The sequence below is a fragment of the Nerophis lumbriciformis genome, linkage group LG29, assembly GCF_033978685.3.
Source record: "Nerophis lumbriciformis linkage group LG29, RoL_Nlum_v2.1, whole genome shotgun sequence".
Lineage (NCBI taxonomy): Eukaryota > Metazoa > Chordata > Actinopteri > Syngnathiformes > Syngnathidae > Nerophis > Nerophis lumbriciformis.
Window position 1 is genome coordinate 31129603 of NC_084576.2, and position 25398 is coordinate 31155000.

A 25398-nucleotide genomic window follows, 5' to 3' on the forward strand; every position below is an offset into this window, starting at 1 on the left:
ATCGATCCGTTGTGGTGAAGAAGGAGCTGAGCCGGAAGGCAAAGCTCTCAATTTACCGGTCGCTCTACGTTCCCATCCTCACCTATGGTCATGAGCTTTGGGTTATGACCGAAAGGACAAGATCACGGGTACAAGCGGCCGAAATGAGTTTCCTCCACCGAGTGGCGGGGCTCTCCCTTAGAGATAGGGTGAGAAGCTCTGCCATCCGGGGGGAGCTCAAAGTAAAGTCGCTGCTCCTCCACATGGAGAGGAGCCAGATGAGGTGGTTCGGGCATCTGGTCAGGATGCCACCCAATCGCCTCCCTAGGGAGGTGTTAAGGGCACGTCCGACCGGTAGGAGGCCGCGGGGAAGACCCAGGACACGTTGGGAAGACTATGTCTCCCGGCTGGCCTGGGAACGCCTCGGGATCCCCCGGGAGGAGCTGGACGAAGTGGCTGGGGAGAGGGAAGTCTGGGCTTCCCTGCTTAGGCTGCTGCCCCCGCGACCCGACCTCGGATAAGCGGAAGAAGATGGATGGATGGATGGATGGATGGTTAGTGCTCTCTTCCTGCAATGATGCTCTTGCCTTCATCCTCCATGCAGGCTGTCCTTCGAGAGTCCCGCGAGCTCCATGGAGACCTGGAATCCATGGCGGAGAAAGTGGAGCTTCTGTCGGAAGTCCTGCAGGTGGAGTCGATGAGCCAGCAGGTGTGCGAGCTCAGCAGACACACGGAGGAGCTCCAGCAATGCATCCACACACGGCTGCAGAGCTTGGAGGATGCAGAGAGGGTAAAAAGTCTATATACCGTATTTTCTGGCACCGGATTATAAGGCGCACTGCCGATGAGCGGATCTAGTCAGGTCTATTTTCATACAAAAGGCCCACCGGATTATAAGGCACATTAAAGGGGTCATATTATTATTTTTTTCTGATTTTAAAAGACTTCCTTGTGGTCTACATAACATGTGATGGTGGTTCTTTGGTCAAAATGTTGCATAGATGATGTTTTACAAATCATCTTCAAGTCGCTTTCTGACAGTTGTTTCAAGATGCGCCGTTTTGTGGGCGGGTCTTATTTACGTGGCTCACCTTCGACAGCGTCTTCTCCCCGTCATCTTTGTTGTAGCGGTGTAGCGTGCAAGGACGGGAGTGGAAGAAGTGTCAAAAGACGGAGCTAACTGTTTGAATGACATTCACACTTCACTTCAATCAATAACGGAGCAGCATCTCCTCATCCGTGGCTCTCTAGACCGGAACTCTCTAATAACTAAAGTTCCTTGGGTGAATAATGTCAACTCACTACACCGGTATGTTTTAGTGCTTTCATGGCGAGTTTACTGACAGATATAAGTAAGAACTTTACACTACTTTATATTAGAAATGGCAACAGCGGAGGATGAATGTCACATAACAAGAAGATAGAGGAAAAGAAGAAGCGTATCCATTTCGGTGACTACAAAGGCGGACTCGCGCAAATTTTCAGGACTTATGCAGATCCCAAATACAGACCAGCAGGTACCAGAAGGTAAGAAACGTTGCTTTTGCATAATATTGCGAAACAAAACGCCAGATAATATGGCTTACCTTTTACACACACCATAATAATACTCCTATGTTGAAGCACAGTACAATCCATCAAGCGGTGTGGCTTCATAGCTTACCAAAGTCCTACTAAAACATTTTCATAGATTTTTGAGCGCCGTGTGTAATGTTCTATATTTTCAATGGTACATATAACATTTTCGTGTTGTTTACTGGTGTCATTTTGCAGTCGACACATGTCTCTTATGTGTGACTGCCATCATATTGCAGTCTACACCTATCTCTTATGTGTGACTGCCATCATATTGCAGTCTACACGTATCTCTTATGTGTGATTGCCTTCATATTGCAGTCTACACGTATCTCTTATGTGTGACTGCCATCATATTGCAGTCCACACATATCTCTTATGTGTGACTGCCATCATATTGCAGTCTACACTTATCTCTTATGTGTGACTGCCATCATATTGCAGTCTGCACTTATCTCTTATGTGTGACTGCCATCATATTGCAGTCGACACATGTCTCTTATGTGTGACTGCCATCATATTGCAGTCTTCACTTATCTCTTATGTTTGACTGCCATCATATTGCAGTCTACACATGTCTCCTATGTGTGACTTCCATCAAATCGACTCCTCGACACATGTCTCTTATGTGTGACTGCCATCATATTGCAGTCTACACATATCTCTTATGTGTGACTGCCATCATATTGCAGTCTACACTTATCTCTTATGTGTGACTGCCATCATATTGCAGTCGACACATGTCTCTTATGTGTGACTACCATCATATTGCAGTCGACACTTGTCTCTTATGTGTGACTGCCATCATATTGCAGTCTCCACCTATGTCTTATGTCTGACTGTCATCATATTGCAGTCTCCACCTATCTCTTATGTCTGACTGCCATCATATTGCAGTCTACACATATCTCTTATGTGTGACTGCCATCATATTGCAGTCGACACATGTTGCTTATGTGTGACTGCCATCATATTGCAGTCTCCACCAATATCTTATGTGTGACTGCCATCATATTGCAGTCTACACTTATCTCTTATGTGTGACTGCCATCATATTGCAGTCTACACATATCTCTTATGTGTGACTGCCATCTACTGGTCACACTTGTCATTTCACCATCTACCAAATAAAATAGCTTCAAGGTCGGTAAGCACAACCAAAATGATTCCGTACATTAGGTGCACTGTCGAGTTTTGAGAGAATGAAAGGATTTGAAGTGCGCCTTATAGTCCGGAGAATAGAGTAACTGTACTAACTTGTACTAATACATTAGGAATTGTTTATGTGTTCAGAGTATGGAAGCCCTGGAGTGTGAAGTCCAGGCCCTGCATGTGGCTTTAGAGCAGGTCCAAGCCACGCTAACGTCACCAGAGCTGGCACGCCAGAGTCTTAAAGAGCAGCTGGTCCAGAGACAGGTAACCAGCAGAAGATCCAGCATGGCCTTGAGTTTCAGAGATGAAGAGCCTCTCTGTTTGGGACAGCGTCTGTTGGCCGACATGGAGACTTTCAAGCAGCAGGTGCAGACGGTGCAGGTGTGTCAGAGTGCTTTGCAGGTCCCGGAGGAAGTCATGCCCAGCCTGGCCATTTGTCACACAGCTGTGCGTCTGCAGCAGGAGGCCAGTCACTTGCAGCACGTGGCCATCCAGCAGTGCAACATCCTGCAGGTACACCATCAAACACCCCAATGATGTCCCATCTAATCACCTCAATTGGACTTTCTTATCTCATCATTTCAACTTTTTATCTCATAATGTCGACTTTTTATCTTATAAATTCGACTTTTTGTCTCATCATTTTGACTTTTTGTCTCATAATTTTGACTTATTTTCTTAATTTCGACTTTCTTCTCTCATAATTTAGATTTTTTATCTTATAATTGTAACTTTTTATCTGATAATTATGACTTTTTATCTCATAACTTTGACAGTCTTATTTCATAATTCGGACTTTTTAGCTCATAGTTATGATTTATCTCATAATTTTGACTTTTTATCTCATAACTTTGACAGTCTTATTTCATAATTTTGTCTTTTTATCTCATAATTTTGACTTTTTATCTCATAAATGACTTTTTTATCTCATATTAATGACTTTTTTATCTCATAACTTTGACAGTCTTATTTCATAATTTCGACTTTTTATCTCATAGTTATGATTTATCTCATAATTTTTACTTTTTATCTCATAACTTTGACAGTCTTATTTCATAATTTTGTCTTTTTATCTCATAATTTTGACTTTTTATCTCATAAATGACTTTTTTATCTCATATTAATGACTTTTTTATCTCATAACTTTGACAGTCTTATTTCATAATTTCGACTTTTTATCTCATAGTTATGATTTATCTCATAATTTTTACTTTTTATCTCATAATTTTGACTTTTTTTCTTAATTTCGACGTTCTTTTCTCATAATTTCGACTTTTTATCTTATAGTTATAACTTTTCACCTCATAATTATGACTTTTTGTCTCATAATTTTGACTTTTTGTCTCATAATTTTGACTTATTTTCTTAATTTCGACTTTCTTCTCTCATAATTTAGATTTTTTATCTTATAATTGTAACTTTTTATCTGATAATTATGACTTTTTATCTGATAATTATGACTTTTTATCTCATAACTTTGACAGTCTTATTTCATAATTCGGACTTTTTAGCTCATAGTTATGATTTATCTCATAATTTTGACTTTTTATCTCATAACTTTGACTTTTTTTCTTAAGTTCGACGTTCTTTTCTCATAATTTCGACTTTTTATCTTATAGTTATAACTTTTCACCTCATAATTATGACTTTTTATCTCATTATTATGACTTATGTCATAACTTTGACTTTATCTCTTAATTTAGATTTTTTATCTCATAATTATGACTTTTTATCTCATATTTATGACTTTTAATCTCATAACTTTGACTTTCTTATTTCATAATTTCGACATTTTATCTCATAAATATTACTTTTTATCTCAAAATTTTGGCTTTTTGTCATATAATTATGACTTTTTATCTCATAATTTCGACTTTCTTATTTCATAATTTCAATTTTTTATCTTATAATTTACTTTTTATCTCATAATTATGACTTTCTATCTTGTAATTTCAACTTTCCTATCTCATAGTTATGACTTTTCATCTCATAATTATGACTTTTTTCCTAATTATGACTTTTTATCTCATAATTTCGACTTTATAGCTCATAATTATGACTTTTTATTTCATAATATTGACTTTCTTATCTCTTTGTTATGAATTTTTATCTCATAGTAATGACTTTTATCCCATAATTTTGACTTTCTGATTACATCATTTCGATTATCTAATAATTTCTACTTTACTGTCTCATAATTTGGACTTTTTCTTCTCTCATAATTTCGACTTTTTAGCTTATAATTATAACTTTTCACCTCATAATTATGACTTTTTATCTCATTAATATGATTTATGTCATAACTTTGACTTCATCTCTTTAATTTAAATTTTTTTATCTCATAATTATGATTTTTTATCTCATAACTTTGACTTTCTTATTTCGTAATTTCGACTTTTTATCTCATAAGTATTACTTTGTATCTCAATTTTGGCTTTTTGTCATAAAATTATGACTTTTTATCTCATAATTTCGACTTTTTGTCTCATAATTTTGACTTACTTTCTTAATTTCGACTTTTTTCTCTCATAATTTTGATTTTTTTTTTTACCTTATAATTATAACTTTTTATCTGATAATTATGACTTTTTATCTCATAACTTTGACAGTCTTATTTCATAATTCAGACTTTTTAGCTCATAGTTATGATTTATTCACAATTTTGACTTTTTATCTCATGATTTCGACATTTTATCTCATAATTTGGATTTTAGCTCATAATTTCGTCTTTTTATCTCATAATTGACTTTTTTGTGTCATATTTATGACTTTTTATCGCATAACTTTAAAAGTTTTATTTCATAATTTTGACTATTATCTCATAATTTTGACTTTTTATCTCATAATTTTGACTTTTTTTCTTAATTTGGACGTTCTTGTCTCATAATTTCGATTTTTTTTTTATCTTATAATTATAACTTTTCATCTCATAATTATGACTTTTTATCTCATGATTATGACTTTTTATCTGATAATTATGACTTTTTATCTCATAACTTTGACAGTCTTATTTCATAATTCAGACTTTTTAGCTCATAGTTATGATTTATCTCATAATTTTGACTTTTTATCTCATCATTTTGACTTTTTATCTCATAATTGACTTTTTATCTCATAATTTTGACTTTTTAATCTCATAATTGACTTTTTTATCTCATATTTATGACTTTTTATCTTATAATTTTGACTTTTTCTTCTCTCATAATTTCGACTTTTTAGCTTATAATTATAACTTTTCATCTCATAATTATGACTTTTTATCTCATTAATATGACTTATGTCATAACTTTGACTTCATCTCTTAATTTTGATTTTTTTATCTCATAATTATGATTTTTTATCTCATATTTATGACTTTTTATCTCATAATTTTGACTTTTTCTTCTCTCATAATTTCGACTTATCTTATTATTATAACTTTTCACCCCATAATTATGACTTTTTATCTCAATAAAAAGACTTATGTCATAACTTTGACTTCATCTCTTTAATTTAATTTTTTTTATCTCATAATTATGATTTTTTTATCTCATATTTATGACTTTTTATCTCATAACTTTGACTTTCTTATTTCATAATTTCGACTTTTTATCTCATAAATATTACTTTTTATCTCAAAATGTTGGCTTTTTGTCATATAATTATGACTTTTTATCTCATAATTATGGCTTTCTATCTCGTAATTTCAACTTTCCTATCTCATAGTTATGACTTCTCATTTTCTAATATTTATGAGTTTTTATCTCACAATTTGGACTATATAGCTCATAATTATGACTTTTTATTTCATAATATTGACTTTCTTATCTCTTTATTATTAATTTGTATCCTATAGTAATGACTTTTATCCCATAATTTTGACTTTCTGATTTCATAATTTCCGATTTATCCAACAATTTTTACTTTCCTGTCTCATAATTTAGACTTTTTATCGCATAATTTAGACATTTTATCGCATAATTTTGACTTTATCTCATTAATTTTGACTTGTTATCCAACAATTATGAATTTCTTTCCTAATTACGACTTTTCACCTCATAATTTGACTTTTTATCTTATAATTATGACCTTTTAATCTCATAATGTTGACTTTATCTCATAATTATGACTTTTTATCTCATAATTATGACTTTTAATCTCATAATGTTGACTTTATCTCATAATTATGACTTTTTATCTCATAATTATGACTTTTAATCTCATAACTCGACTATCTCATAATTTGGACTTTTATTTCATAATTGTGACTTTTTAAATCTCATAATTTAGACTTTTTATTTCATTATTTTGACTTTTTTTATCTCACAATTATGACTTTTTATCTTATATATATATGATTTTTTTTATCTCATAACTTTGACTTTCTTATTTCATAATTTTTTAATCTCATAATTGTGATTTACCTTTGGGGTGCAGTGTCAGAAAGGGTGAGCTAAATGCGGTGGTGTGTCACAGGAGGCGGTGGTGCAGTATGAGCAGTACGAGCAGGAAGTCCGAGAGCTGCAGGGGCTGATCGAGGAAGCCCATGGTGTCATCCAGGACCAACCCATCACCAGCAGCAACATCCAGGAGCTGCAGGCACAGATCCTTCACCATGAAGTAAGCCACGCAAATGACTTATCCTTTCATTATGGGCCTGCTGAAAAACAACAAGCTAACGTTAGCATGCTAACATTTTATGCCATCATTTTAGCTTCAAACAACCCTGAGCCAGAGGTTTACAGCACAGTCAGCAGGCCCATCAAATTGTTTGCAGAAACTTTCTAGTTTATTGAAGCAGACTGCAAAAGCAGACGCACACGCATATTTTCAGGACTTATGCAGATCCCAAATACACATGAACAGGTACCAACTGGTAAGAAAAGTTGGTTTTGCATAATACTTGTCAAGAAATCACCAGATAATGTCTCCTAATAGGTGCTATATTGAGGTCTTTATTTACACACCATAATAATACCTGTATATTGAAGCACAGTACGTCTGACTAGGTTGATGCTTGTTCAATAAATGACGCTAGCAAGTACCGGTAAGAAAGCAACACTAAAGCGTTGAAGTTTTATTGAGCACATATAGAATCTGTCATAACTTTGGTCAAAAATTGACTGTACGCCTTCTAACCCTGTGTGCCTAATGCAGTGGTTCTCAAACTTTTTTTGTCATCCCCCACTTTGGACAAGGGGGAGTTTTCAAGCCCCACCTGCCCCCATCGCCCCAACAGAGCGCTAATGCCAAGCTTTAACATTTTCAAATTTATTGAACATCAAGTTGTATACATTCAAACTCAATAACATAAAATAACATTAAGTTCAATAATAAATAAAATAACTGTGCAGCTGTGGTATAACTTGCATCAAGTTCAATAATAAATAAAATAACTTCCATCAAGTTCAATAATAAATAAAACAAAAGTGTTATAACTTGCATCAAGTTCAATAATAAATCAAAAAAAGTGTTATAACTTGCATCACGTTCAATAATAAATCAAAAAAACTGTTATAACTTGCATCAAGTTCAATAATAAATCAAAAAAAGTGTTATGACTTGCATCACGTTCAATAATAAATCAAAAAAAGTGTTATAACTTGCATCAAGTTCAATAATAAATCAAATAAAAGTGTTATAACTTGCATCAAGTTCAATAATAAATCAAAAAAAGTGTTATAACTTGCATCAAGTTCAATAATAAATCAAAAAGTGTTATAACTTGCATCACGTTCAATAATAAATCAAAAAAAGTGTTATAACTTGCATCAAGTTCAATAATAAATCAAATAACTTGCATCAAGTTCAATAATAAATCAAAAAAAGTGTTATAACTTGCATCAAGTTCAATAATAAATAAAACAAAAGTGTTATAACTTGCATCAAGTTCAATAATAAATCAAAAAAAGTGTTATAACTTGCATCAAGTTCAATAATAAATCAAATAACTTGCATCAAGTTCAATAATAAATACAATAAAAGTGCCACTTTGCAATCTTTGCAAAAAAAAAAAGGAGGAGCTATGCATTTGGCAAGACAGGGCAAGTGTCAGCACTTTCCCCCGGGAGAGCCACCTTGCTTCACTGTGAAACAGCACGGCTGTATGATCAGCTCCCATTTCCTCACACAGTGCAGAGAACAGTCGCGCTTTCAGTGGTCGTGTTTTGATCAAATTGACCGCGCTCACAACATCTGTTAAAACCTCATTGAGTTCGGGGCTGAGCTGCCTTGACGCGAGTGCTTCCCGGTGAATGACACAGTGTGTGCCCGTCACATTTTTGTTTCTCTGCAGGCGCTGGCTCTGGCTCGACGACCTTTGAGGTGCGAGTCACAAATGTATATATTTGTGTAATTGTGGTCCACACATTAGCCTGCTACCCATCCGCGCGAAAGTTTGTTCCGCTTAGCCCCGCCCCCATTAGTTACTGTTGCTATGTCTGTCAAACTTTCGCTCGCACCGAGAAATATAAAGCCTACAGTAAAAATAAGTACCGGTAATTTCCATTTATTTATATAGCGGATTTCACAGACAGAATCACAAAGTGATTTACAGTGTGTATAGAAAATGAAAGCATAGTAAAAAAAAATAATCTAAGAATATAATAATTAAAAAAAAAATTTAAAGTGAAATTCCCTCCCGTTCCTCGCGCCCCACCTGTCATGTCTCTATTCCCCACCAGTGGGGCGCGCCCCACACTTTGAGAAACGCTGGCCTAATGTATCTGTTAAATCTGGTTGTGCTTACGGACTTCGGACCAATTTAATTTGGTACATGGTCTAATGATAAGTAGATGGCAGTCACACATAATATTTGAAAATAAATGTATAAGGAGTCGCCTTATTATAATATTACACAATTGCCTACACGTTCCATTATTACAGTATTTATATTTTTTTACGTACACTCTGATCATTTAAAATTATGTAGCATTTGCAGTAGTAGTTGCAGAATTTTACCATAAAATGGAAGGTGTTTTTTTTTTTTCCTTACTATTTATTTTACTGCATCACTGTTTTTTGCGATAAAATTGCTAGTTTTTTACGGTACAATTTAGGGGTGTGAATCTTCGGGCACCTAACATTTTGATCCGATTCTTGAGGTGACGATTCGATTCAGAACCGTTTCTTTTTTATTTACCGTATTTTTTCGGAGTATAAGTCGCACCGGAGTATAAGCCGCACCTGCCGAAAATGCATAGTAAGAAAGGAAAAAGACATATATAAGTTGCACTGGTGCCCGGCCAAACTATGAAAAAAAACTGCGACTTATAGTCCGAAAAATACGGTATTTATTTATTTATTATTATTATTATTATTATTTATATATTTTCCGGTTTGGTGGCTGCAGGATTAGGTCTCTGCTTTTTGCAGATGATGTGGTCCTGATGGCTTCATCTGGCCAGGATCTTCAGCTCTCGCTGGATCGGTTCGCAGCTGAGTGTGAAGCGACTGGGATGGGAATCAGCACCTCCAAGTCCGAGTCCATGGTTCTCGCCCGGAAAAGGGTGGAGTGCCATCTCCGGGTTGGGGAGGAGATCTTGCCCCAAGTGGAGGAGTTCAAGTACCTCGGAGTCTTGTTCACGAGTGAGGGAAGAGTGGATGGTGAGATCGACAGGCGGCGTCTTCAGTAATGCGGACGCTGTATCGATCCGTTGTGGTGAAGAAGGAGCTGAGCCGGAAGGCAAAGCTCTCAATTTACCGGTCGATCTACGTTCCCATCCTCACCTATGGTCATGAGCTTTGGGTTATGACCGAAAGGACAAGATCACGGGTACAAGCGGCCGAAATGAGTTTCCTACCCCGGGTGGCGGGGCTCTCCCTTAGAGATAGGGTGAGAAGCTCTGTCATCCGGGGGGAGCTCAAAGTAAAGCCGCTGCTCCTCCACATCGAGAGGAGCCAGATGAGGTGGTTCGGGCATCTGGTCAGGATGCCACCCGAGCGCCTCCCTAGGGAGGTGTTTAGGGCACGTCCGACCGGTAGGAGGCCACGAGGAAGACACAGGACACGTTGGAAAGACTATGTCTCCCGGCTGGCCTGGGAACGCCTCGGGATCCCCCGGGAGGAGCTGGACGAAGTGGCTGGGGAGAGGGAAGTCTGGGCTTCCCTGCTTAGGCTGCTGCCCCCGCGACCCGACCTTGGATAAGCGGAAGAAGATGGATGGATGGATGGATTATTTGCAATTATATTTATGATTAAACTTTTTCAAAACAGGTTACAGGTTGGAAAAGCTCCTCCATTGAGATGGCCCAAAAACATATTTTTAAAAATTGATTCCCATTACAAAATAAATAAATAAAATAAAAATAAAAAGTTGTATTATGAATTGATTGGCAACACTAAAATGGTCCCGTGAGTGTGAATGTTGTCTGTCTATCTGTGTTGGCCCTGTGATGAGGTGGCGACTTGTCCAGGGTGTACACCGCCTTCCGCAGCTGAGATAGGCTCCAGCCCCCGCGACCCCGAACGGGACAAGCGGTAGAAAATGGATGGATGGATGGATATACTGTACATAGGGCGTCATACCTGCCAACTACTCCGGTTTTCCCGTAATTAGTATGGTTTTCATTTAATGCCGTTGCTAGCGATACAAGTGGAAAACTTTCAACGTTTTTCGTCGCCCAAACAGATTCTTTGGATGTGATAAATGCCGAAGTTTTATTTACGGAGGCAATAATTGAGCATGGACTTCCAATCGCACTGGCTGATCACATGGGACAGTTAAATGTTTGTAATGCAACCTTTAAAAATCATTACGCGGTGATCGCGGTCCCAAAAATAAACTTTTCTTGCATGATAATGTCCAGAAAAACTCACTTTATATTACTATAGAGTCCTTTTAACGAATGAGTTTGATGGTTTATCACAAACCTTAAATGAAAGAAGTCCTTTGTTCTCCTGCACCATGCATGCGCTTTGGCCTTGCTTCGTGTTTGGTGCGCAATCCTGTCGGCTGTATTTCACAGCACGTCTTTGACAACTTGAAGTGGCATAAAACATTTAAAACAAAGGGGTTATAGGAACAATCACTTTCAGTGTTTTATGCCACTTCAAGTTGTCAAAGACGGTATGCTGGTGCCCGACTGCCACAAGTGGAACAAACATTTGAAACAAAGGGGTTATAGGAACAATCACTTTCGGTGTTTTATGCCACTTCAAGTAAACTTATCATAAAGTTACCATATCATTTTTGCAGTATGATCAATCTGATAGAATACATTTGGATTTTAGCCACAAAAAGGTAATGACACCAATGTTATCTATTGGAAATGTTTAGTACTGTTATACTGTTAAAAGTGTTTATACTATTTATGCTTTCAAGTCCAAGTTGAAGAAATCTTGTTAAATGTTGACAGCATAACTACCAAAATACAGAAGTATGTCCTTAATATTTTTGCAGTGCTATTTCTGTTGAAAAGTTCAAATGTGTCACGACTTGATCTTGGGAGTTTGCTTTTCCGGGATGCAACGGAAAGTTGGCACGGGCGAGACGGGAATGACGGTACATGATTTTTTTAAAGACTATAAATACAAAGGGAATGACGGTACATGATTTTTTTAAAGACTATAAATACAAAGGGAATGACGGTACATGATTTTTTTAAAGACTATAAATACAAAAAAAAAGGATCAAACAAAAGCGCGCACAGTGGCGGAGAATAAACTATGAAACCAAAAGACTATAGCAAAAAATACAAATGAAAAGCACGCACAGTGGCGGAGAACAAACTATGAAAAACAAAAAGACTATAAACATGGAACCAAAACTTACTTTGACAAGGGACATGAAGCAGGATCTTAGAGGAATGGACAGAGCATAAATGTGGTGTGGAGGTCGTCAGAAAACAAACTGAAAAACACTGAACTTAAATACTACAGACATGATTAACGAAAACAGGTGCGTGACTCAAGACGTGAAACAGGTGCGTGACGTGACAGGTGAAAACTAATGGGTTGCTATGGTGACAATCAAGAGTGCACAATGAGTCCAAACGTGGAACAGGTGAAACTAATGGGTAATCATGCAAACAAGACAAGGGAGTGAAAAGCCAGAAACCAAAGATTCCTATAACTAAACAAAAACATGACTTAAAACAAAAACATGATTACACAGACATGACAAAATGATTACATTAGAGATGTGGTGTGCCACTTTTCAAGTGTCTGATGGCTTAAATTAATTTTCATTAATTTTTCACATTTTGAATTCTTTTGAAAGGCTTACAAAAAAACGACATTTGAATTGTAATTCCATGCTATTGACAGGACTATTAATTTTAATGAAGTTAGCTTACCATGTTTACAGTATGATAATTGTGATAGAAATGTGAATTTTAGGCACAGAATATTTTTTACAATTGAACAAGGCAGTCGATTATACAAGCTTGGACAGAAAGTTAATAATGACACCAATTTTTTTTTGAATGGAATTGTTTAGTACTGTTTTACCATTTGTTTACTGTAAAAAGTGTTTATACTGTTTATACTTTCAATTAACAAATTGAAGTCTTGTGAAAGGTTGACAGGATAACTGGCATTAACTGTCAAAATCCATCCATCCATCCATCTTCTTCCGCTTATCCGAGGTCGGGTCGCGGGGGCAGCAGCTTAAGCAGGGAAGCCCAGACTTCCCTCTCCCCAGCCACTTCGTCCAGCTCCTCCCGGGGGATCCCGAGGCGTTCCCAGGCCAGCCGGGAGAGATAGTCTTCCCAGCGTGTCCTGGGTCTTCCCCGTGGCCTCCTACCGGTCGGACGTGCCCGAAACACCTTCCTAGGGAGGCGTTCGGGTGGCATCCTGACCAGATGCCCGAACCACCTCATCTGGCTCCTCTCCATGTGGAGGAGCAGCGGCTTTACTTTGAGCTCCCCCCGAATGGCAGAGCTTCTCACCCTATCTCTAAGGGAGAGCCCCGCCACTCGGCGGAGGAAACTCATTTCGGCCGCTTGTACCCGTGATCTTGTCCTTTCGGTCATAACCCAAAGCTCATGACCATAGGTGAGGATGGGGACGTAGATCGACCGGTAAATTGAGAGCTTTGCCTTCCGGCTCAGCTCCTTCTTCACCACAACGGATCGATACAGCGTCCGCATTACTGAAGACGCCGCACCGATCCGCCTGTCGATCTCACGATCCACTCTTCCCCCACTCGTGAACAAGACTCCGAGGTACTTGAACTCCTCCACTTGGGGCAAGATCTCCTCCCCAACCCGGAGATGGCACTCCACCCTTTTCCGGGAGAGAACCATGGACTCGGACTTGGAGGTGCTGATTCCCATCCCAGTCGCTTCACACTCGGCTGCGAACCGATCCAGTGAGAGCTGAAGATATTGGCCGGAGGAAGCCATCAGGACCACATCATCTGCAAATAGCAGTGACCTAATCCTGCAGCCACCAAACCAGATCCCCTCAACGCCCTGACTGCGCCTAGAAATTCTGTCCATAAAGGTTATGAACAGAATCGGTGACAAAGGGCAGCCTTGGCGGAGTCCAACCCTCACTGGAAACGTGTCCGACTTACTGCCGGCAATGCGGACCAAGCTCTGACACTGATCATACAGGGAGCGGACTGCCACAATAAGACAGTCCGTTACCCCATACTCTCTGAGCACTCCCCACAGGACTTCCCGGGGTACACGGTCGAATGCCTTCTCCAAGTCCACAAAGCACATGTAGACTGGTTGGGCAAACTCCCATGCACCCTCAAGGACCCTGCCCAGAGTATAGAGCTGGTCCACTGTCAAAATAATTTCAAACTATTGAAGTTAGCTTACAGAATAAACATGTCAATCAACCCATATGATTTTTGCTGTAATATTTTTGTTCTGAAAAGTCACTGTGACTGATAGAAAAGTGATGGTTTTAGCAACATTTTAACCTGTCGGAATGCTAATAATCATTTTGCTTCGGGGGGGCGAAGTGAACCCCCCACCAGGACTTTGTCCTGTGGCCCCTGGACCCTGGCTACTAGGTTTTTCTGATTTCAAAAGTTGGCAGGTATGGGGCGTACATTATCAATGTTGGACTTTGACAATCTCTTTTGTGAAATAACAGGAGCTGGCCCAGAAGATTAAAGGCTACCAGGAGCAGATAGCTTCGCTCAACTCCAAATGCAAGATGTTGGCAGTGAAGGCCAAGCACGCCACCTTGCTGCTGACGGTCAGCGACGTGGAGGGTCTGCCCGAGCTGGAAGCGGAGAAGATGGCGTCGGCCCAGGCTGTGATGGTATATTTTCTAAATGACGTCTACTTCTTTGGCTGCCGCCGCCTCTATACTCTCTTCATTCCTTCCTTGCACGTTGTTGTCAGATGACCGCCGGTCGCTGCCACGCTCTCCTGTCTCCTGTCACTGAGGAGTCTGGGGAGGAGGTCTTCTCCCCTCCTGTGTGTCGCTCTCCTTCCCCGCTGGCTCTTAGTGAGGCCGCCAAGGTATCTGTCCTCTCTCCTTTTCCGCCTCTGCATTTAAGTCCCGCCTTTTCTCCAGGCTTGCTGCAATTACCAGTCTAAAAAAACAAACATGTGTATTTTCTCAGGTTGGAAGCGGTGCGCTAAAAAGAGCTCCAGTCCAAGAGTTGTACGACCCCACCTTTGAGTCTGTGGCCAACTTGGATGACCTGCAGCGCTCCTGGGAGACGTTAAAGAACGTGGTACGTACCCTTGCAACGCTACGAGCTCAAGCCGTAAGGCGCACTGCCGATGAGCGGGTCTAGTCAGGTCTATTTTCATACAAAAGGCTTGAGGATTGGATTCAAAGTCTCCCTACTTAACCAGAGGTGGGTAGAGTAGCCAGAAATTGTACTCAAGTAAGAGTACTGTTACTTTAGAGATTTATTACTCAAGTAAAAGTAAGGAGTAGTCACCCAAATATTTACTTGAGTAAAAGTAAAAAGTATGTTGTGAAAAAACTACTCAAGTACTGAGTAACTGATGAGTAACATACACACTCTATATATACACACTATATATATATATACATACATTGATATATACAGTATATAATTTATATGTATTTATTTTGCTGTTTTTGTTTACATGTTAAAGGTGTTTTAATGAATATACATGCATGTTTAACACATATAGATTCCTTTCTTTCATGAAGACAAGAATATAAGTTGGTGTATTACCTGATTCTGATGACTTGCATTGATTGTAATCAGACAGTAGTGATGATAACGTCCACGTTTTCAAATGGAGGAGAAAAAAAAATCCTCCTTTCTGTCTAATACCACATGAAAGTGGTTGGTTTTTGGCATCTTATTTGTCCAGCTTCCATATTCGTTTTTTATACACTTTACAAGAAATATATTGGCGTCAAACTCCTTAGCTTGCTAGCTTGTTTGCGCTGGCTTTCGGAGACTCTTGTTTTGAAAGCGCAGGCGCGATGGAGCGGCACTTTTATTGTGAAGACAGGAACGTCCTCATGTGCGATCAGTCTTTAGGCTTTTGACGGGATGTACGGTTGAAATAAAAAAGGGTCTTTTTTCCTTCACACTTTTGATTGATTGATTGGAACTTTTATTAGTAGATTGCACAGTACAGTACATATTCCGTACAATTGACCACTAAATGGTAACACCCGAATAAGTTTTTCAACTTGTTTAAGTCAGGTCATGTGACCGCCTGGCTCTGTTTGATTGGTCCAACGTCACCAGTGACTGCATCTGATTGGTGGAACGAAGTGAAACGTCACCAGTAAGGCAGGCACTATGAAGGTCTGTCTGACAGACCAAAACAAACAAAGCGTGCATTAACAGATCGATAAAAATTAGTAGCGAGTAGCGAGCTGAATGTAGATAAAAGTAGCGGAGTAAAAGTAGCGTTCCTTCTCTATAAATATACTCAAGTAAAAGTAAAAGTATGTTGCATTAAAACTACTCTTAGAAGTACAATTTATCCCAAAAGTTACTCAAGTAGATGTAACGGAGTAAATGTAGCGCGTTACTACCCACCTCTGCTACTAACGCACCAGTGCCTCCATGGAAATGCCCCCTTCTACCTCAAAGAACTACTCACCCCCAAATCCTCCACACGACACCTCCACTCCGGACAGGCTAACATCCTCCAACCTCCGAGGACAAAGCTACGAATAGTGGGAGACCGGGCTTTCTGCTCCGCCGCTCCCAGTTTGTAGAACGCTCTCCCTGACCACCTGAGGGTACCACAGACTGTGGATGCTTTTAAAAAAGGCTTAAAAACCCTTCTTTTAAAAAAAGCCTTTTTTTTAAATATATGCATTAGAGATGCGCGGTTTGCGGGCACAACCGCGGAGTCCGCGGATTATCCGCGGATCGGGCGGATGAAATAAAAAAAATTTTGATTTTATCCGCGGGTCGGGTCGGGTCGGGCAGTTGAAATAAAAAAAAATTAGATTTTAAATAGATTCAGGCGGGTGGCAGTTAAACCAATTGGGAAATATATATACATAGTTAAATGTTGTTACCCACATACGAAAAACGAGCAGGCACCTGCTGCATATGCCACAACAGAAGAAAAAAAAGAAAAAGCGATGGACACTTTTACGGAGCGGAGAAGGGACGCCTCGCCGGGGTCCGGGACCGAGGCCCCTTCCCCCGAGAGGGCCCCACCGGGAGCCGTAGCTGAGGCGATCCGCGAGAAGGGCCCGACGCACGTCCAGGGTCACCACCGCGCCCACCGCACCGACACCCCGCCTCGTCCGCCTTCGCCGCGGCCGGCGTCACACGCAGCAGGTAAGCAGCTTACCTGCCCGCCACCCCCGTGGCCGGGGGCTCGTAACAGGGGTCACTCCGCCCGCGCAGCTTACCTGCCCGCCACCCCTGTTGCCGGGGGCGCGTAACAGGGGTCACTCCGCGCGCATTGCGCTCACGAAAGGGGTGGGGCTCACCCTGGTTGATATAGACAGCAGGACGGTGGCCATGGAAGTCGGAACCCGCTAAGGAGTGTGTAACAACCCACCTGCCGAATCAACTAGCCCTGAAAATGGATGGCGCTGGAGCGTCGGGCCCATACCCGGCCGTCGCCGGCAGCGAGACGCGCTTGGAGGTGCGCTCAGCGCGGCTCCCATATGATTGTGCACTGGTGTGCGTCTGGGTCGTGACAGCGTGGCACGCGAATGTCTGTGCTGCATTGGATCAGTCTCCTTTCTTTAACAGGCAAAAGCTTTATAACCTCACTAATGCCTTGCATCGTCTATATTAGATATATAACAACGGGCGGGTGCGGGTGCGGTTCTGATCAAATGTTAGGTCGGGTGGATGGCGGAGGGTTGACGACTTTCTGATGCGGTTGCGGATGAAATAATTGCCTATCCGCGCATCTCTAATATGCATACTAGTTTTAGCTATGTGGCTGTTCTAGTTCATACTTACCAACCTTGAGACCTCCGATTTCGGGAGGTGGGGGAGGGGCGTGGTTGGGGGCGTGGCTAAGAGGGGAGGAGTATATTTACAGCTAGAATTCACCAAGTCAAGTATTTCATATATATATATATATATATATATATATATAAGAAATACTTGACTTTCAGTGAATTCTAGCTATAAATATATATTTCTTTTATTGTGTGTATATATATATATATATATATATATATATATATATATATATAAAATAAATACTTGAATTTCAGTGTTCATTTATTTACACATATACTTGTTGAGTTAAGGGTTGAATTGTCCATCCTTGTTCTATTCTCTTGTCACTATTTTTCTAACCATGCTGAACACCCTCTCTGACGATGCATTGCTGTGTGGCACGCACAAAAGTGCTTTCATCAAATGCACCAGATGGCAGTATTGTCCTGTTTAAGAGTGTCACAACATTGCTGTTTACGGCAGACCAAAAACGTGACCGCTGTTGTTGTGTGTTGTTACCGCGCTGGGAGGACGTTAATGAAAACTGCCTAGCAATAAACCCACATAAGGAACCAAGAACTCGCCCTCGATCATTCTACAGTTATAACGTCATTGGGCAGGCACACCGTTTATATTGTGGGAAATGCGGACCTGAGTCCGCCTGAATTTCGGGAGATAATTTGTCCCGGGAAGGTTTTCGGGAGAGGCGCTGAATTTCGGGAGTCTCCCGGAAAATCCGGGAGGGTTGGCAAGGTTTTTATTTGTATTTATTTTTTATTATCTTTTTATTATTATTTTTTTTAATACACTGTCGCACTTTGAGGTTGTTTACTCAATGTAAAGTGCTTTTTACAAATAAAATCTATTATTATTATTATTATAAAAGGCGCAGCGGATTATAGCTCGGTTGGTAGAGTGGTCGTGCCAGCAACTTGAGGGTTCCAGGTTCGATCCCCGCTTCCGCCATCCTAGTCACTGTCGTCGTGTCCTTGGGCAAGACACTTTACCCACCTGCTCCCAGTGCCACCCACGCTGGTTTAAATGTAACTTAGATATTGGGTTTCACTATGTAAAAGCGCTTTGAGTCACTAGAGAAAAGCGCTATATAAATATAATTCACAAAATTCACTTCATTATAAGGCGCATTATTATTATTATTATTATTATTTTCCTTGTGGTCTACATAACATGTAATGGTGGTTCTTTAGTCAAAATGTTGCATAGATGTTTGTGGAGGTTACCCTCCTGTGGGTTCTCCTGACCGTAATAGACCTTCTTGGAAGCCCGGGAGTCTGGTTTGGACACTGCTTTATTTTGGTTACACACCAGGTCAGCACTCTGCCATGCAACTTTTAGTCCGTGCGAGCGCGCCACGTCATCACTCCGCTCGCCGACTTTTCAGTCTGTTTTGGCTTTGCGTGCCTGTGTGTCCGCTCGCTCCAACTCCCAACAACTGTGTCTCGGCCCGGCTGCTGCTAATAAGCATGGCAGGTGATTGGATGATCAAGCCCCAGCTGGGTAATCCAATCACCTGCCAGCTGTGCTTCGAGGCCGGTCCTTACACACCCCGCTCCGCGGCAGGCCCGCACACCACGCCCCCTCCACAATGATGTTTTACAGATCATCTTCAAGTCGCTTTCTGACAGTCGCTTCAGGATGCGCCGTTTTGTGGGCGGGTCTTATTTACGTGGCTCACCTTCGACAGCGTCTTCTCCCCGTCATCTTTGTTGTAGCGGTGTAGCGTGCAAGGACGGGAGTGGAAGAAGTGTCAAAAGATGGCGCTAACTGTTTTAATGACATTCAGATTACACTCTTAGAAATAAAAGTGCTAAGTAGAACCATACAAGGTTTTTCGGCTCGTCCTCATAGGAGAACCCTTTTTGGCTCCAGGTAAGAACCTTTTTATAAAGGTTCCACCTGGAACCCTTTTGGAGGGTTCTACCTAGAACTGTGTGTGTAAGGTTCCACCCAGAACCCCCCATGAGAGGTTCTACAAAGAACCCACGCAGGGAGTTCCACTAAGAACCCTTTCATGTTTCAAGGGTTTCATCTAGAACCCACACAGGGAGTTCCACTAAGAACCCTTTCGTATTTCAAGGGTTTCATCTAGAACCCACACAGGGAGTTCCACTAAGAACCCTTTTGTATTTCAAGGGTTTCATCTAGAACCCACGCAGGGAGTTCCACTAAGAACCCTTTCGTATTTCAAGGGTTTCATCTAGAACCCACACAGGGAGTTCCACTAAGAACCCTTTCGTTTGTCAAGGGTTTCATCTAGAACCCATGCAGGGAGTTCCACTAAGAACCCTTTCATGTTTCAAGGGTTTCATCTAGAACCCACACAGGGAGTTCCACTAAGAACTCTTTCATGTTTCAAGGGTTTCATCTAGACCTGACACAGGGGGTTCTAAAAACATCCCTTTTCAAAGGTTTTCACCGATAACCGTCTTGTCTTCTGAGGGTTCTATAAAGAACCATATTGTATTCTACAGATCAGTTTAGTTCATATTATATTGTGGTCATTTATCATGTTGACATTGAACAAACATTCAAAACATTTTAATGAGAAAAACATTTATTTAAAGATAGGCACCATTATTGGCAAATGTTATCAGGAAGTATGTCCCTGGTGACACAGGATCTTACCCATGCTTTCAACAATCCCTGAAGAACTCTTTCTTCCAAAAACGGTTCTCTGGATCAAAATAGTTCTTACTGGAACCCTTAGAGTTAGTGAGAACCCTTTTGAAACCAATTATTCAGAAAAGGGGTTTTAAAGGGTTCTCTGGATCAAAATGGTTCTTACTAGAACCATTAGCGTTACCAAGAACCCTTGAAAAACCCTTTCTTCGGGAAAGGGTTTTTCAGAAGCAAATGGTTCCAGTTAGAACCTCAGCCCTTGTAGAAGAACCCTTTTAGAACCCTTATTTCTAAGAGTGTATACATCAATCAATAATGGAGCAGCATCTCCTCATCCGTGGCTCACTAGTGCAACAACAACAACGCCCGAAATGTGTCCCGTGAAAAACCGTCCGAGCGGAACTCTCTAATAACTAAAGTTCCTCGGGTGAATAATGTAAAGTCACTACACCGGTATGTTTTAGTGCTTTCATGGCGAGTTTACTGACAGATATAAGTAAGAACTTTACACTACTTTATATTAGAAATGGCAACAGTGGAGGATGAATGTCACATAACAAGAAGATAGAAGCTTATTGACTACGGTGTAGTCACGGAATACAATGGCGGATTTGCGCAAATTTTCAGGACTTATGCAGATCCCAAATACAGATCAGCAGGTACCAGAAGGTAAGAAAAGTTGCCTTTGCATAATATTGTGAAACAAAACGCCAGATAATGTCTACTAATGGGTGCCATTTTGGGGTCCTTATACACACACCATAATAACACCTATCAGTGTTTAATATCTAGAAAGGGTGGTCCTAAAGAGGTAGGCATTTTTCTCAGGTCTCAAGAAGGTAACAAACACAAGAATGCGTGTGTGTGTGTGTGTGTGTGTGTGTGTGTGTGTGTGTGTGTGTGTGTGTGTGTGTGTTCTTGTATTTCTGCCCTTCTTGAGACATCAACAAGGAAATGTAGCTTCCATATGAGGAGGTGTGAACAAGTGATGACATAAATCATGGTCCCAATACAGAAAACCATTGCATCTAATAGACAATGTCTCATTTGCACCCCCTGGTGGGGAAATCTATCAAAATGAGGGTGGGTTCCAAAAAGAAGGGATTTTTCACATTTCTGTATTAAAAGTGCTCTCCCTCTGGTCAACATATGAAATAACAAGTGTGTGTAAGAAATTTAAATGCGCCCCCTTTGGCCAAAATGTATAAAAATAATAAAATAAATATGTATATAGAGACGTATTGTAATAACTTGAAGTAAATAATGAAGATTAAAAACCAATTACAAACAAAAAATTCAAAAAATGTAAAATTAACTAAAAGCGGTCTTTTTTTTCACAGTATGTCGACTTTTTTCTTATAAAATTGGGAACAATTTCTCATATTCTTTCTGTTTCTGTAATATTGCAACATTTTCTCGTAAAATTATTACTTTTTTTAGATAAAATGAATTACTTTTTAAGGCAAAATGGTGATATTTGTCACATGCGCCGACAATCCATCAAGCGGTGCGGCTTCATAGCTTACCAAAGTCCTACTAAAACATTTTGACAGATTTTTGAGCGCCGTGTGTAGTGTTCTATATTTTCAATGGAACATTTAAAGTTTTGGTGTTGTTTCCTGGCGTATCTCTTATGTGTGACTGCCATCTACTGGTCACACTTATCATTACACCATGTACCAAATTAAATTGCTTCGATGTCGGTAAGCACAACCAGAATTATGCCGTACATTAAGGTTATAAAATTAAAGGATTTTAAAGTGTGCCGGAAAATAGTGTAGTAATTCGGTGGCTTTTTTTCTCCTCCAAACAGATCAGCGAGAAGCAGAGATCTCTGTACGAGGCTCTGGAGAAGCAGCAGCAGTATCAGACCTCGCTTCAGTCCATCTCGGCTAAAATGGAGACGCTGGAGGCCAAACTGAGCGAGCCCCTGGAGGCCGATAGAAGTCCTGATAGTCACAGGAGGACCCATGAGGTGAGATCACAGTCCTCCCAGTCCTCCCCCAGTATGGGGGAATGGACCGCCTGATTGTGGCGGTCCATTCCCCCATACTCTCTGAGCACTCAGACTTCCCGAGGGACATGGTCGAAGGCCTTCTCCAAGCCCACAAAACATGTAGACTGGTTGGGCAAAGTCCCATGCCACCCTCAAGGATCCAATTTTTGAAGTGGAATTCTTTCCCATTCTTGCTTGATGTACAGCTTAAGTTGTTCAACAGTCCGGGGGTCTCCTTTCTGCTATTTTAGGCTTCATAATGCACCACACATTTTCAATGGGAGACAGGTCTGGACTACAGGCAGGCCAGTCTAGTACCCGCACTCTTTTACTATGAAGCCACGTTGATGTAACACGTGACTTGGCATTGTCTTGCTGAAATAAGCAGGGGCGTCCATGATGGCAACATATGTTGCTCCAAAACCTGTATGTACCGTTCAGCATTAATGGTTACACACATGTGTAAGTTACCCATGCCTTGGCCACTAATACACCCCCATACCATCACTGATGCTGGCTTTTACACTTTGCGCCTAGAACAGTCCGGATGGTTCTTTTCCTCTTTGGTCCGGAGGACACGACGTCCACAGTTTCCAAAAACAATTTGAAATGTGGACTCGTCAGACCGCGGAACACTTTTCCACTTTGCATCAGTCCATCTTAGATGAGCTCGGGCCCAGCGAAGCCGGCGGCGTTTCTGGGTGTTGTTGATAAATGGCGTTTGGCTTTGCATAGTAGAGTTTTAACTTGCACTTACAGATGTAGCGACCAACTGTAGTCACTGACAGTGGATTTCTGAAGTGTTCCTGAGCCCATGTGGTGATATCCTTTACACACCGATGTCACTTTTTGATGCAGTAGCGCCTGAGGGATCGAAGGTCCGTAATATCATGGCTCACGTGCAGTGATTTCTCCAGATTCTCTGAACCTTTTGATGATATTACGGAGCGTAGATGGTGAAATCCCTAAATTCCTTGCAACAGCTGGTTGAGAAATGTTGTTCTTAAACAATTTGCTCAGGCATTTGTTGACAAAGTGGTGACCCTCGCCCCGTCCTTGTTTGTGAACGACTGAGCATTTCATGGAAGCTGCTTTTATACCCAATCATGGCACCCACCTGTTCCCAATTAGCCTGTTCACCTGTGGGATGTTCCAAATAAGTCTTTGATGAGCATTCCTCAGCTTTCTCAGCCTTTTTTGCCGCTTGTGCCAGCTTTTTTGAAACATGTCGCAGGCGTCAAATTCCAAATGAGCTAATATTTGCAAAAAAAACAATCTTGTCTTTGCAGTCTATTCAATGGTGTCATGTCTGTGTGATCAGGTTTTATTTTTGGACTTTTTGTGCACTTTTGTTTTGTTTTGTCACCATAGTTACCCATTAGTTTCACCTGTCATGTCACGCACCTGTTTTGAGTCACGCACTTGTTGTTAATCATGTCGATAGTATTTAAGTTCATTCATTTTCTGTTGTTCGTCCTGACGACCTCACACCACATTTATGCTCTGTCCATTTTTTCATGTCCATCGTTCACGCTGCTCCTTTTTTGTCCATGCCAAGTAAGTTTTCTTTATTCAAGCCATAGTTTGCAAGTTTTGTTTAATTGGTCATAGCTTATTCTCCGCCACTGTGCGCGCTTTTTGTTTGATCCTTTTTTTTTGTATTTATAGTCTTTAAATAAATCATGTACCTTCATTCCCGTCTCGCCCGTGCCAACTTTCCGTTGCATCCTGGAAAAGCTCACACCCCGGACCAAGTCCTGACAAATGGAATATAAGTTGAAAAGGATTTGTTGTATTCTCTTTTTATTTACCATTTACACAACGTGACAACTTCACCGCTTTTGGGTCTTGTAGAAAGCCGGTCCGTGGAAATAATGCACACACTAGAGATGCGCGGTTTGCGGGCACAACCGCGGAGTCCGCGGATTATCCGCGGATCGGGCGGATGAAATAAAAAAAAATTAGATTTTATCCGCGGGTCGGGTCGGGTCGGGTGGTTGAAATAAAAAAAAATTAGATTTTAAATAGATTCAGGCGGGTGGCAGTTAAACCAATTGGGAAATATATATACATAGTTAAATGTTGTTACCCACATACGAAAAACGAGCAGGCACCTGCTGCATATGCCACAACAGAAGAAAAAAAAAGAAAAGAGATGGACACTTTTACGGAGCGGAGAAGGGACGCCTCGCCGGGGTCCGGGACCGAGGCCCCTTCCCCCGAGAGGGCCGCATCGGGAGCCGTAGCTGAGGCGATCCGCGAGAAGGGCCCGACGCACGTCCAGGGTCACCACCGCGCCCACCGCACCGACACCCCGCCGCGGCCGGCGTCACGCGCAGCAGGTAAGCAGCTTACCTGCCCGCCACCCCCGTGGCCGGGGGCTCGTAACAGGGGTCACTCCGCGCGCTCCGCCCGCGCAGCTTACCTGCCCGCCACCCCTGTTGCCGGGGGCGCGTAACAGGGGTCACTCCGCGCGCAGTGCGCTCACGAAAGGGGTGGGGCTCACCCTGGTTGATATAGACAGCAGGATGGTGGCCATGGAAGTTGGAACCCGCTAAGGAGTGTGTAACAACCCACCTGCCGAATCAACTAGCCCTGAAAATGGATGGCGCTGGAGCGTCGGGCCCATATACCCGGCCGTCGCCGGCAGCGAGACGCGCTTGGAGGTGCGCTCAGCGCGGCTCCCATATGATTGCGCACTGGTGTGCGTCTGGGTCGTGACAGCGTGGCACGCGAATGTCTGTGCTGC

At 41.1% G+C, this 25398-nt stretch overlaps 1 protein-coding gene across 11 annotated transcripts in view; it reads left to right on the top strand.

Moving 5' to 3' along the window:
• The window catches only part of syne1b (spectrin repeat containing, nuclear envelope 1b), a 469384-nt gene that overhangs the window by 264189 nt on the left and 179797 nt on the right, over positions 1–25398 (top strand). For all 11 annotated transcript variants that reach the window (XM_072911924.1, XM_072911927.1, XM_061924513.1 and 8 more), the window contains 8 exons: positions 584–769; positions 2848–2970; positions 3037–3219; positions 7162–7305; positions 14737–14907; positions 14991–15110; positions 15215–15328; positions 22467–22628. In XM_072911924.1, the coding sequence (XP_072768025.1) occupies positions 584–769; positions 2848–2970; positions 3037–3219; positions 7162–7305; positions 14737–14907; positions 14991–15110; positions 15215–15328; positions 22467–22628 (1203 nt within the window). The remainder of the gene's footprint in view (positions 1–583; positions 770–2847; positions 2971–3036; positions 3220–7161; positions 7306–14736; positions 14908–14990; positions 15111–15214; positions 15329–22466; positions 22629–25398) is intronic.